Source organism: Podarcis bocagei (assembly GCF_964188305.1).
Source record: "Podarcis bocagei genome assembly, chromosome: 3".
Classification (NCBI taxonomy): Eukaryota; Metazoa; Chordata; class Lepidosauria; order Squamata; family Lacertidae; genus Podarcis; species Podarcis bocagei.
Window position 1 is genome coordinate 485486 of NC_138127.1, and position 15288 is coordinate 500773.

Genomic DNA, 15288 nt, shown 5'->3' on the forward strand with positions numbered 1-15288 from the left:
CTCTTCTAATCATCTTCATCGGTTGGGTAGCCAAAATAGTGCCCTCCAGGTGCTATAGGATTACAACTCGCATCATCCCTGACCATTGGGATTGATGGGAGGTAGTCAACAGCTGGAGGGTACTGCATTGGCCATCTATGGCATTTTGACCTTTTATCTCAACACAAACTCAACTTTATTCTAACAAAAGTGGGGTCAGCAATCATGGTTACACTGTCTAAAGATGATTAAAAGACTCTTAGATGGAATTTACTCACAGGGAATTTAAACATTATGTAAATGAATACACACTTGTTTATTTTAAATTATATTTTACCCTACCTTCCCTGCAGATAATCAAGGCAACTTACAGCCTATCAACATTTGCAGCAGCATTAATAAAACGTACATGCATGAAACAGTGAAAACTTCAAAGGATGCTGAGGATATTTCTCCCCATGAGCAATGGGATGTCACTCCATCTTCAAAGGAACGCTTTTCTTGATAATAGACCTGTTTGAAGTTAGGTGTTGACTGGCTGCTTTGTGGACACACACTGCTTGCGATGACATTTGCCAAGATCGGGAGGGCAATCCTTTTGCTCTCTACGATGGACAGGGTGCCTATCAATTCTCTATTAGTATGTCACCCTAATCTATGGCACTTAATGTTTATGTGAAAGAAACATTATAAGACTGAACACTCCTTTTGTGTTTCCTTTGATAAGCTTGAAACTGCTAGCTCCTCTAAAGAAATCTCTTTGGTTCAATTGTTCTTTGTCTCCAAATGGTTCAGATCTGTCAGATTCATCACTTGATAGCTGGTATCTGCTGCAGATCACGTAACACAGGACAGAAGTAGACGGTGGAAAAGCTTACCTACATAGTGCATGTACACTCATGTGAGCTGTATCCTGACCTTTGTGAATAGTCAGGAATCAGCTATCTGTCTGGATACCTGTGGAGGGAGAATGGCAACTACCAGCAGCAGGCCCTGAAGTGTAAGCTGGCTGGCCTGTGTGTCAATCACAGATATTATAAATTCTTCCCATGAGGGGTCTGAAGAAATAAAGCACAGGGAGTCACACAGAGTATATCTGTGCATTTAAAACAATTATATTTGTTTTAAATAATCCGAATATTTTTCTGAACTAGATGAGCAAAATTTATTGATGCACAATGATGGTCACTGGTTTGTTCCAATGACTTATTTTATATGTAAAAATCAGTATGCTTCTGCTTGTTTGAACTTTAAAAAAAGACTTATCTTCAATTAATGTATCAACCCATTCTTTTTTTTAAGAGGAAGATTTTTTGGCCACCTGTTGGAGACATGGTCTTTTCAACTGGTGATTATGCAAGTTTTGTGAAATTACCCTCTCAAATTCAGATTGGTCAAAAATTTATTATTAAGTCAATTCCCCCACCACCCTCAGCCATGTACAGTGGTACCTCGGGTTAAGTACTTAATTCATTCTGGAGGTCTGTTCTTAACCTGAAACTGTTCTTAACCTGAAGCACCACTTTAGCTAATGGGGCCTCCTGTTGCCGCTGTGCGGCCACTGCACGATTTCTGTATTTATCCTGAAGCAAAGTTCTTAACCCGAGGTAATATTTCTGGGTTAGTGGAGTCTGTAACCTGAAGCGTATGTAACCTGAAGTGTATGTAACCCAAGGTACTACTGTATTCAGTTTAATTATACTCTAAATTTTCAGAAACATTATTCAGATTCATTCTAATTGCAGTGAACTGAAATTAAGCAGGATAGGCTTCACTAGATATCCGACAATTTCACAGGCCATGAGCAATCACCATGTCTATTTCACCACCAGCATTAAAGCAACAATATTGTCTGGAATCACCAAAACAAATTTAGAAACATGATAAGCCCTAGAAATAGTTTTAAGTGCAATCACAGCAACAACAAAAGAGTATGTTCCTAATCCTCAGAAAAGCAATCTGGCCAATCATACAGCACCCTCTAGCAGTCATTTAATGGAGTGTACCAAAAATGCACTGAAGTGGCTGAAGCGGTACTGTAGCTTCCCTTCTAAAGCTGGCTGGGGGTAAAATGATTGGCAAAAGAAAGATTACAAAGCACAATAACTAGAGAGTCAGCGAGAGTAAGCTTGTTTAGCAAAGCTTTTAGGTCAGCAGCTTATAAACTGCGTAACCAAGGAGAGGCAGAGATGAAAATAATTAAGAGTAAGTAACTGAAAGTGAGACTGACAACATACTGAAGCTGCTGAAGCTTTTCAAATGCTACAGCACCAATTACACTATTTAAAACCTCCTTAGCTCCAGAGATGATATTTTGGCTGTTATGCAGATAAAAATCCAGTGTGACTACGATTCTTTAATCTGAACACTATCCAAGTGTTTAGCGGCCTAGATCCCACTGATTTGATTGTTTTCTTGATTGTGTGCCTTAAGTTTCTCAGAAGAAGAATTCCTAGGAACAGTTTACTCACTTGTTGCCAGGACACCTGGAGGGCAGGCAGGTATCCCGTGATCCACTGCCCATCTGAAAGCTCCTTCGCCAACTAAAAAACTAGCAATGAGGAAAACAAAAGGGGTGGGGAAGACAAACTTTGACTAGGGATGTACTTCAGGTAAGGTTAGCTGCAGCTTAATTACATGTTTATCATGTCAGGAAACTTCACAAACGTAATTCAATTTACAGGTTTAAATGAAGTGAATAACCCCATACGTGATTACTCAGAACTCTGCCCCTCTAACCTCATTGAGGCTGACTCTCTAATAATACAGCCTTCCCCAGGCTGGTGTCTTCCTGCTGATGCCAAACCCTCATCACCAGCACCTAGCCAGCATAGCCAGGGGTCAGGAATGATGGGAGTTATAGTCCAACATCATCTGCAGAAAACCAGGCTGAGGAAAGCTAGTCTAATGTTTTGGGTTACAGCCTAATCCACCTCTTCAAGTTAAGAGGCGCTGGTCTTTAGCCTTTATTTCTGGAACGTTTAAAACGAGGTGGAAACTAGGAATTAACAGTAAAAAAATGAACACAGAATTATTATGAGAACTTCTGTTGTTACAATAGGCATAACACAGTCCTAAGTAATGAAACAATGAGACGTTCCACTCCCCCCCCCACACATATTCAGATCAGTTGCTCCCTACAAGTTGCTGCATTTCTTATTTTTGTAAAATGAAACAGCAACAGTTGTCCTCCTGTTTGTTATTGACTGCACAAGGCTCCAAAGATGGGTGTTGTGATTCTTGTTCGCATGACTAGCAACAACGAATAGGTAGCCAATTATTTAGGCCAGCTACTATTGCAACTTGGTTAATCATTGGTTATTAACACAGCACACAAAAATGTATCCTGTCTATCTTAAAACCTGCCACATACCAATTACCCTGGAAAAGCCCAGATTTTTGTATTCTGAGAAAAAGTAAAAACCATTTCATAATACCCCCTGCATCTTTTTGCCACTTGGTTGTTGCCTCTTCAAGAGAGAAAAACCCAACTATTTCTAGCCCTCTGTGAAGAGAAGTATGACTGAACATGATCCCTGTTGAAAATAGCATTGGGATATGACATTGTTTTACCCCTAAGGGTCAGGGGCTTCAAGCACTTTAGGCTCTATACTCTATCATGTCCTGTCTGCTAAGCTGAAAAGATCTTCTCCTTTGTCAACATTCTATATAGACTGTTGAAAAACTTATTTCAACCTGATTTCTCTGGCAAGATTTTTCACCTATTTTTACATTTATAGGTGTATAATATAGCATGTAAGCTAATCAGCTTGAACAGGATATTCAGACCATAGTTAGGCTATTATTATTATTAAAAAATTATAATAAACTTCCTTATTCTTTCACACTTGAAAATTATTACAATTGTAGCGAATGTGAATAATTATAGTTCACCTTCAAATCTATACAAAAATTAAATCAATGTGAAACCATTTTCTCCTCAACAAAAATGAGAGCATATGCTGAAAGTTTAAAACTCTGGAAGCAAAAGGAGAGCACAAATGTAACATTTCACAACAACAAGCTATGTTTAGCTTTGAGGTCTGATTTATTGGATTTTTAATATTTTGAACCCGAAACATCAGAAATAAAAGCTTAGCAGTGTAAATATCTGCATAAACAACCACAGAGGAAGAAGTTCAGACTTACAACAGAATATTAAAGATAAAAGGCAAAGTTATGCTATTTACAGCTGTAATAAGCGTGCAAGATGTTCCAAGATCAACAACAAAGCCAGTCCTCATCTTAAAAGCACGCTATTACTGATGCACACTAAAAAGCATCAGCCTTCTTTTAATAAGAGTAACTTTCAAATATTGTATGCATTACTGCCCCAAATAAGAAACAAACAGAACAAAGTAATTACCAAGGTGGAATTCTGCCAGCAGACAGCTTTCCTTTCTGCCCTTCACACAACAATCTATTTGCCACGGAAACAGGATTTTTGATTCCTAGGAACAGGAAGAAAAGACATTTAAGGAAATGGTCATGCAGTACTCCAGATAGTTTTAATTACCTTGTATTTAAACAAGTTATTCGGGGGGGGGGGAGTTCATTTATTCCTTGGCTTTGCAATTAACATCTCAAAAATAAGCCTTATTTTAGCACCCCAAACACCAGAGATGTCAAATTAAAAACAGAACAGAGACTGGATAGATGAAGGCAAAAACCTTAAACTAATAACACAGAAAGGGTGAAAACAAAACATGGCTAATAGCCATCAAACGATTATTTTGCACAATGCCTAAAAACATATGGTGCTTGCTCTTCGTCACAAGCAATACTATCCATGTAATAGGATTTGAAGTAACATTATGCACCATGTTTATAGCGTATTAGGGCTCCAACTACATACTCAAATATCTTTTTGAATCTAAACATTCCGTCTTCTAGAGCTTGCTCAACATACCACTGAGAGCTCCAACTGCTCCAAAATTGAGTGATTTTCCATCCATGATACTGGCATCACATTCTATTTCACCCAAAAGGTTTAGGTTAGACCCCATTCCTGCATTAGTAAAGGGTGAATCCTGTAAAGAAATGTAAAGAAAGAATGCATGAAGGCAAACCATCCATAATTATGCAGATTATCAAAGGAGTTAAATGATGAGTACTGGGGCCAATTGGCCTCCCAGCACATGCTGTTCATCCCATCAACTGAAACTCAAGTTTCCTTACAGGAGAGAAGCCAATGAAGGGTGCAGAGTGAAGAAGAAGATGAAAAGAAATGGCAGGTGGAGAAAAAAAGCAACTGTGCTTTCTGCCTTAAAGAGGGCTAGGATGGGAAGTATTCGAGACACTTTCTGCAACAACTGAATTATGAGACCAGAGAAACAATTTCAATGGATTCCAAACATGAAAATTGGCAGAGCATACGAAGAGTGTGAACTTGGGGGCGGGGGGGGGAGAGACTCTGGTAACAAATGCTAAAACTGCATCATTATTTTAGTGTCAGACTTCATCCAATATACTGGAAGTAGTTCTAACACATAAACATGCATCCCTGCATTATCCACCAGAGATTTCGTCTCTCTCTCCGGGCAACAGTATGCCAAATATAACCTAAATAAATATGGGAAACAAAATGTGTCTGTACCTGTGCCTGTAGAGAAAGACAAAGATAACCATGTATAGGCAACTCCGTTAACATGCACTGTGACCCAGAACGCAACCCCCGTGCAAACGGGGAGTTGCCAGTGTACAGTTTACCATAGATAAAAATAATTCTATTGTTCCAGATAAAAATGAAGAAAAAGACAACTGCTTCTCAGTATAGCAAGAATAAGTCTTGTTCATGCAGTTTCATTTAGACTTTTATGAATAAATTTAAGCTTTACATATATGCGTGGAAAGTAATATAGGACCTCACACACCGTGCAAACATGTGAAGCATGTTAGAAAAGAGGCTCCAAAGTAAACTGTCTATATATAGTTGTGCAACCAGAAAACCAAGGATGTAGCCAGAAATTAGCCAAATCTGTGCATATTGTCCAGGATCCTAACTGTTGCATTTATAGTGGGGGCTTCTCAGCCACTACTCTTCCAGTAGGAGGAGGTAGTTGGGGGTTAATAAAGCTGCCACCACAAGGAAATTTGCAATTATGGACATTTTGCATCATGGTGAAGAGATATGGCCACCAGATATGAATTGCCTAGAAGAATTTGAATAAGGGTCAGTAAGGTACACAGCTGAACACAGGGCTGTGTGAAACATTTGGGGCCTTGCAAGCTGGATGATAAAGTTATGCGCTTAATACCTCTAAAATAAAGGATAAAGTGGTTTCTCCCAACTCCACAAATTTGCCACCCTATTGTTTTCTTTCTTAACTAGCCATTTTATTATCACATTTACACATCTCATAAAGGCGGTGTGGCTTAAGAAACAAGTCTGTCAAACTACTCATATGGAAGAAATTCTCATTTCCCCAAAACTACAAAGCAAGTAACATCTTTGAAGTGTGGAAATAAAGAGTATTTGTCATCATAACCCTTACGTAGGCCAGCAGGAATCAGATAATCCACAGCTATGATTAAAGTACTTTGGGTTAGATCCAGAGCAAGTTAGTCAAACTCTGTCCCTATTGAAATCAGTTGGACTTCTCTTAGCCATGCCTAACTTTTCACACATATTTCAGTGGAACCTTATTGCAACAAACTTAACTGGTATCCCTTTTACTAGAAAATAAACCATATAACACAGAACAGTCAGAGGATGTTAATTATTCCAGCTACAAACATTCAGTTCCATAAAAGACCAAACAAAGCCTTGAAAGCAATGCCATTTTTAAGATGAGGCCATTAATCTGCCCAAGTTGCACTGTCATTTCTCCTCCTCCTTCCATCCCAGCCTCCAAATTAGGGAGTAACATTTAAGGACACAATTGATTTCATTTCTTAAAAAAAACACACAACAACTTTGCATTCCCTAAGCAGTATGCAAAACACACACAATCCTCCCAAACAGAATGATCATGGGTTTGTTCTGGTGTATAAGCAAGATCAATCCATCACAACGAGAGAATAAAGATTAAAAACATCAGCCAAAGCATTTGTCAACCAAGTCTTCAGAGCTTAAGGCATAGCTTATCACACTGAGAATGAGAATTATGTCATCACTGACTTATTCCCATAACAACTGCAGTTGATAATTCTAATCATATAGTGTCAAAATAAATTTCCCTCGTCACATGTACTATCGCTTACATTTCTTCAATATTTTCTATCCAATATTTATTTGCAAATATATCGGCAGTTTCATAACTGGGCTCAGTGCTGTAACACCTCAAGAAGTTTCTGAATTCTGAGATTCCAGCACAGCTTTTCTTTGCGTGTACGTATCATGGTAAGACATAGCTAATTGTTGACTGGGGACATGGGGCTTCCCTTCCCTTGTGCAACTGGAAGTAACCATCAACAATCCCTAGCTTAGTGTTCTGTCTAAACTGGAGATATTGGTTTGGTTTGCTTCAAACCAACTACAAAGAGTAGGCAAGGCTTGTTCCTGCCTTCATGTTGTGGTTTGTTTGGAGCAAAACAAAACCACAATCCATGGTGCAGACAGAACGCTAAGCCAGTGTTTTTCAACCACTGTTCCGCGGCACACTAGTGTGCCGCGAGATGTTGCCTGGTGTGCCGCGAGATGTTGCCTGGAGGGAGGCGGGCGAGTCGGGCGGCGAGAGGCGGGGCAGCGGCGGCGAGGAGAGGCCGCCCAGCACGGGGCTCTCGCCGTCTGCCTGCCTGGCTGCCTGCGAGCTCGGCGGGCAGCGCCTCCGTCCGCAGCGCCCGCCTCGCGGCTCTCATTCCCTGCCCCTGCCAAAGCTCACCCAGCCAAGCCGCGCTCTCCTTCCTGCCTCGCTTTGCTGCCTCCTCCCCCCCCACCCCCAAAGCTTGGAGGTTCCCCGGCAAGGGGGAGGGAAAAAAATTGAAACTTACACTTTCGTGCGTCCCTCCCGGCGTCACGCTGCGCGCTGACGTCACGGGGCTGTAATGGTGGTGTGCCTCGAGATTTTTTTCATCAAACAAGTGTGCCTTTGCCCAAAAAAGGTTGGGAAACACTGCGCTAAGCCACAGATCATCAATGCTCCCACATGCACTACGGAAGGAACGAAGCAGCAGCAGCAGCAATCTCCACACTCACAGAACCATTAACTAGGTTTACCATGATATGGAAACTGGGCCACTATGTGCTAAACGTTGTTTCAGTGGCCAGTTTGATTAACACCTGCTTGCTCATGCACAGGGCTAATATTACATATACTGCCTAAAGACCAATCATTAAATAATTACAGTTATCTATCTCTCTATGAACTGTCAAAAACAAAATCTCAGGCCTCTGGGACATATGAAGTTGTTGGTTTTAGATATATTTACATACATTCATACAGAGAGAGAGCTTCTGCGAAAACAAATCCTTACTGTTGCATTTATGAGACTGTGTACAAACCTATTGTAATCACAGTAATAGCTAGCTAGCTGTGTCCACTGAGCACTTCAGCCTCCTTCAGGAAAGACAAAGCTACAAAAGGCTCTAGAATACAACCTACTACATTCCCAAACACCTAATAGTGTGGCTGAACTAGGAGCCAGAGGCACTTTGTGGTACAATACAGAGACTCTATCACTATAAGCAAGCACTCTCTCATTTACTTATTGTCAGCTCTTTCTCAAGCACTCAACTGGCTACTTACAATTATATGAAAAGAAGCCAAAGGGGGGCAGAGATCAATAAACTGTATTTGTTTTGGAAGTATATATAAATACTAACTTTTAAAAATGTGGTTACGTAATTGGTCTCCCCAGTTTGGAGAACATGTTTCCTAAAAGTGTCAATAGGCAATGATCATTAAGACCTGCAGCATTAATCTTCAAAAGTTGTCAAGTGTCAATGGAAGGAAATGACAACTAAAAGGAGAGAGTTTCTGCGAGCAAAACAGACAAGAGGAATGCGATGACAGAGATAATGAAAGCACATGCATAAAAGCATAGATGTTGTGGAGAAGACTTATGTTAAGATACTGAAAATATAAGAATTCTGTGTACAATGACTACTTGTTTTAGATATTATTTTCCATAAGCAAATATATATTTATGTTTTAACTGTCTATGATCTGGTCTGGCTGGATTCCAAGGTGAATGTATCTCACTCCATGTGTCTTGCGTAGATGTACTAGAGGAAGAATATAAAGAGAGAAACCTACTGCTGTCAGTACATGATGGCAGACAGTACTTTAAGGAAAGTCTGGACTCAGCAGAGCAGCTGAGGGACTGACCTGGAGACAGGCCCTGGGAACATCACAGGATTGTAGAGTTGGAAGGGACCACAAGGGCCATCTAGTCCAACCCCCTGCAATGCAATAATCTTTTTGCCCAACATGGGGCTCAAACTCACAATCCTGAGATTAAGAGCCTCTTGCTCTACTGACTGAGCTATCCCACAACATCAGTAAATTACAGCACCATATGAATTTCTGTTCTCTTCCCATTTCTGTTCTGCACAACCCAAATTACAACTTTTATTTATCTCTCTACTCTTGCTAGAAGTGAAACATTCCTCAAAACCAAACTGCAGGTGGTATTTTACATCTGTGAAGAAACACTGAAATGGTTCAATAAATTAAAGTTACACAAATAACTGGCAACTAATTAACAAGCAAAATAAGCAGATCAAAGGTCTGTGGCCAATGCAACGAGGCAACTTCTTAAATTAGCACATTTCCTCAGATGTTCCAAAAAAACAAAGATATTCTTTTTATGAAGATCAGTATGGAAGCCTTGATCACAGTGCTGGAAACAAACTCATAATGGCAATTCAAAGACTCAGTGGGTTACAATATGCCATGATTAATGGTATACTGGATTGAGCTGGAGGAGTGTCTCTGGTAAGGGATATATTCTCTGTCCCAGAAATATCTCTGTATTGTTTGAATTAAGCCTTTGAATAAATTATGGCATTGATGTAAAACAATTTTCAGATATCTTCCCTTACCAAAAAAAAAAACACAAAAACCTTTGTAAATTCACGTGGCTTAAAAACATCAGTTAACTAAACTGTGGAAGATTGTAAGTTATTTGGAAGATAACTCAGTTCATACAAAAGCAACCTCTGCAAGAGGGTACTACCCTGCTTGTTGATGTAAGCTCATGTCAAAGTGTTGTCAGTACAAATCACAGGCGCATTCCATAAAGAACAAAAAAGGCACCCAAAGCCTGTTTAACTGTGGTCCCGCTTGATGAGGTGGTAAATGTAGGACTCACCAAGGGTAAAATCAACACTAGCTGCCTATCTCTGGGAAGACAATAATATCACTTGGTGGGGTAAATGCGGGACCTACTGCAATTGCCACTGAGGAGTGAAGGAGTTCATTTTCACGATAATGGTGGTCTTCCTTGATGGAGTAATGCAGGACCCTGCCAGATCCACCAAGCAATAAGGGTGCTCAGTGTCCAACAGTGGTAGTCCTGCTTGATGTAGTAATGCGGGACTCACCAGGAGGCCAAAAAAGAACCAGGAGAAAATGACTAGGGAAACCACCACCACTCCGGGAAGTAAAAACAAAGAAAGGCAACACACAAGGTGTGGGTGGGTGTTTGTGGGGAAACACAAACATAAAAAACCAAGAAGTAAACAACAAACCTGACAAACACAGCAAGGGAAGAGGAGGAAATAGAAGGAATGAACTCACAGCAAACAGAGGGAAAAAGGGAATTTTCGCCAGATAGGCAAAAGACCTGTCCTATTCCATCTAAGGCAGGAAGATCTGGAAGGCATGACGACTCCTCCCTGCTGGAATAGGAGGCATAAGGAGAATGTCCTCCAACACAACAGAAATTCACAGTAAATAACATTTTCGCTACAAACACACAGCGTGCTCCTACTTCCTCTTTTCCCTGATAACAAGCAGGGGCAACAAACCAGGATTCTTAGATTAACATTATATTCAAATGAGGAATCATGGTCTGTTTCACTTCAAACAAGCCATCCTCTGAAGCCAAGGCTCACTGCTTCTGGTTTGAGAAAAGCACAGCACAATTCCCAAGTGTGTTTCTAAGCCTTTGATTGTGGTTGTTGCTCTAACTTATTAGCACGGTGCATCAAAGTTGATCTCCATGTTCACAGTGAACCACTGACCATGCCTTACTAGGATGAGCGAATGTAGTCTATGTCACATAACTGGGCACTCAAGTCATTATTATCTGAATTTATTAGATGCCTTCTCTTGCCACGGCCAACTCAAGCTATCCTGTCTTGATCATGTCCACGAAAGTTGCCATAGTCTTCCACTTTTGCTCCAACCAGTCCTTACATCATCATGGTGATTGACCCTTTCCAGTGCTTTTTTTCTGGGGGTACACAGGGGTATGAATGCCCCTAAACATTTTGTGCATCTTTGTACTTTTGTCCATTTACTGTATTTATTTTTCCCAATTTGAACTATAAAATGGTGATTTTCTTGAGTCAAAATGAGAGTACTCTTAAACATTTTTTTAGAAAAAAGCACTGACCTTTCTATTGATAGTCACCACAGGACAAGCAACTTGGGGGAGGGAGTAGATGCCTTACTAGAAAGGGTCCTTGTTGGAAAATGGGAGTGGCAAACTGATGAATTCAACAAAAAAGAATCTTTTGGTATGTTAAATTTTAGGCTATGCTTTGAAGCCACTGTGTTTTAATCACAGATAAAACGTTAGGGCATCATAGGGAAAATGTCACTCACACCACCCAAAATAGTCAGAAAAAGAATAACGCCTAGGGAAAATGGTCTTTTCTCTACACCTTGTCAATTACCATCAGAAGAATGAACTCAAATATATCATTTAAATACCAATGGTACTAGCCCAGTGATGTAAGACTACCCATGCTTGTGAAAGAAGGTAGGGAATGATTTGAAAATCTCATTTTATGAGCTGCAATCATTAAAATAAAGTCACATTTAAAATGTGAAAGATCTGCTAGGAATTTTTATCACTCTTTTATAGCAGCAATGCATGTCACTGCCGTCTCTAGTATTCTTCAGCTTAGACTTTCCAGTCCTCCAAAACGTGTCAATACAATATTCATCTGTTAAGAAAACAGATGAGTTCTCTTTCACTCGGAAAAAAGGAGCGAGAAAAAGCTAAGAGAAATGGCCACCCACCCACAAAGCTCAGCACAAAACATTTTTCAAATAAAAATAAAAAATAAAAAATTAGGCTAAGCAACGACCAAAGCAACACACTCTGCAATAGAGCAGGCGTAAAAAAAAAATCAAAAGTACTCCAATAGAGAAACTGTCTCAGCGCTACTTTCTTGAAAGATAATAGCATGCACTTGACTTGATACTATATTTTATTTCAACTGAAATTATTCACAAGTCCTCCCTTTATTTCTACAACAACAAGAACAATCTTGTTGTGTTTAAACAACAGCAGATAACTGCAGAACAGTGATCAAATTTATCTTCTCTGACCAATCTACAAAATATCATGAGCAAGGCAAAACTTTGTATGTGATGTCTCTGGGAATGCCAAGAAAACTGACCAATTATGCAGGCTGTCCTGGGCATTCCAACTCCAGAAACAATACAGAGAAATTCACATCTGAGTAAGGTCCACATAAAAAGGGGGGGGGGTGGCTTTTCAGTTTCTCAGGCCAGATCCTTATTAAGATTGGCCTTGTGGGTCAAATTTGACAGATGGGCCAGGTCACTCACTTATATATCACACAGCATTATGACATCATATGATTGACAGGTGGTTGGAGCCACCCACCTGTTAAATACACAGCTGTGCAAGTCTTCCACATCCCTTTTAAAACTCCTGATCTCAGAAGTTAAAGAGGGGAGTGCAGGGAGACTTGCACATGCTATAAGACAAACCCCATGCTTCCATTTCAGCCTGAATTATGAACACAGGGACTGTCTTAAAGCCTTTTGCAGAAGTGCTGTTGGAAGTAGTCACCCCCTTTTCTTTTAAATGGAGAGGAGAGCTGCTTCAAACTGCGTTTTTGAGACGTGCTTTAAGGCAGCCCGTGTTATCCCATTTCAGCTGAAACAAGAGCAGCAGGGCTGCTTTACATCACTTCTCAAAAATGCTGCTTGAAATTTCTCCTGTGAGCAGGCGGCAGCAGCAGCAGCTGCCACCCACCCACCCTCCCTCCCTCCCTGTTACAGGAGAAGTGCACAAGGTGCTTCAAGCATGCTTTGAGAAGCACCTTACTCCCCGCAGAGAACAGGCACGTAGCCAGTACAGGATTAAGCTCTGTCCTCCTGCCTGGCTGACATCACCAGACACATCAGCTGATGCACGGGTGAGTGTGGTTTGCGGGAAATGGCCTTGCAGGCCACAACTGGCCCATGGACCTTCCCCACACCTGACATAGGTCTAATAGCTAATACTTCCATTTCATCTTAACTAGAATTAAGCCCTTACTTACTGCCCAGTACTGAGGAACTTTCCTGGGAAACAATCTAGAAAAATAATAATCAGAAAGTGAGTGAGTGAGTGAGTATGTGTGCTGGGTGTGCATCCTTAAGGAACTTCCTTAGAAAAGAAGCAGATTTCACAGAACTGATGAAGAAAAGCATGTTCCAGTTCTCCGTCCACCCAAATATCTGGAACTCTGGATTTGCACATTGGTCGGGATGCAGGGGAGTTCCCACCCACAGCATTAATATTTGCAGCTTGTGCTGTCCCGTTAAGTACCCATCGCTGATGTTCTAGATTCCTTCGTGCTATATTTACAAATATTCATCACACTTTCTGCTCGCACTGAAGGAATATAAAAACACTTAATTATGTCCTCATCTGGCAAGCACCTGCAATCAACATCAGCCACTTTAATATTAGGAAATACAGCGGTCACTGACAACTAAATCACAGCAGATTATCTTCTCAACATGCAAACTGCTATGTCCAATTCACAGAGTAGCTGGCTGCATTTCTGTGAAGTCACATCGTCTGGCACAAGGAGCTTGCACAGAAAGTGAGCAAAAATCAGCCAGCATACCACAAGCAAACTGTCTACTAGCTCATAAAAGATCAATAGAAACTCCTGCTCCTTGACAAGTCTTTGAAGTGATGCCTCTTGGACTGGCTGGAATCCTGTGTAATCGACAATATGTAAACTCAGCAGAACTGAGTGGGGAGCAGATGGGAGGAGACAACTGCCTGAAAAGGCACATCATCTTTCCCCCTCTTTCTCACATTCAAACAAAATCAGATGATTTGTAGTCTACTCTGTAGAAGTCTCTGTAAAAAAAGGGTGTAAAAATAAAAAAGGTAACCTCAGTCAGGAGCTCCTTATGCATTCCACTACATTCAGAGACTTTCCTATCAATATTACAGGTACTGGTAGCAACATTGATAAAGGCCCTGATCTGCTATCGAGGGAAAGTTCCTTCCCAATTCAACTCCATTAAGAGCTCATATGTTTTCCTCCTACCAGTTGTAAACCCTTGTTTATTCACAGTTTCCAAGATTCCCTTGGAACAGAGAAATAAAGACGAACTATCAAGAATTGAAAGAACTCAAGCCAGATCTTTCCAAATATGTTTTCCCCCCAGCAACATCTGGGAGAGCCAAAGGTTCCCCACAGCTGGACTAAGGAGCAAGGTGGGGCACCATGCATATTCTAACTGATATACTTCAGCATCCAATTAAGATTTAAAAGGCAGAGAAAGACATGCAAGGGAGGAAAGGTAACCAAGTTAAAGAAAGTGGATTCTATGGGGAAGTTGTGGCAAAGCCATTCTCATAGTAATGCTTATTGCTAGGCCTACAAATATATTTGGGAGAAGACTTAAGATTGCTTCCCACCATTGCCAACATGGTCACAGGTATGGACTACCACTGAATAAGACCAAAGGGAAGGAAGAGCATATAGAAAAGAGCAGGTAAGGTGAAGCAGGACCACCAAGGGACAGAGAGAGGGAAGAAGCAGAGACCAAGGAAAAGAAAGCAGACAAAGCTGGCTCGGAAAGGAAAGCTCTGTCTGGCATTCACCCATCTATTCAGAAATAACCCATCTCATCTGCAGTATCAATTTCCATGCACATGCCAACCATTTGATGGCATATTCATAATAATAGCTAAAGGTTTAAAGCTTAATATTTCAAATCATAGTTAAGAGACAGTGAAGTACCTATACCTCCTACAAAACCAAAGCTGAGTGGCCAAGAGCTGATATCAGAAATCATTCGATTAGGAGCTAATTCGCTCTATGTAATTACCCTGCACAACCGCAGGGACTCAGAACATTTTCACTTTCAAACACAATAACCTGACCTATGGGACAACTGTAATTCCAGTACTGTTATCCGTTTAGTTATTCAT

The 15288-nt window shown here is 40.6% G+C and overlaps 1 protein-coding gene across 6 annotated transcripts in view; it reads right to left on the reverse strand.

Moving 5' to 3' along the window:
- Positions 1 to 15288, reverse strand: part of TASP1 (taspase 1) — a 66922-nt gene that overhangs the window by 38655 nt on the left and 12979 nt on the right. For all 6 annotated transcript variants that reach the window (XM_081189166.1, XM_081189165.1, XM_081189169.1 and 3 more), the window contains 3 exons: positions 4889 to 5009; positions 4346 to 4430; positions 2451 to 2530 (listed from right to left, as the gene is read on the reverse strand). In XM_081189166.1, coding sequence (XP_081045292.1) covers positions 2451 to 2530; positions 4346 to 4430; positions 4889 to 5009 — 286 coding nt within the window. The remainder of the gene's footprint in view (positions 1 to 2450; positions 2531 to 4345; positions 4431 to 4888; positions 5010 to 15288) is intronic.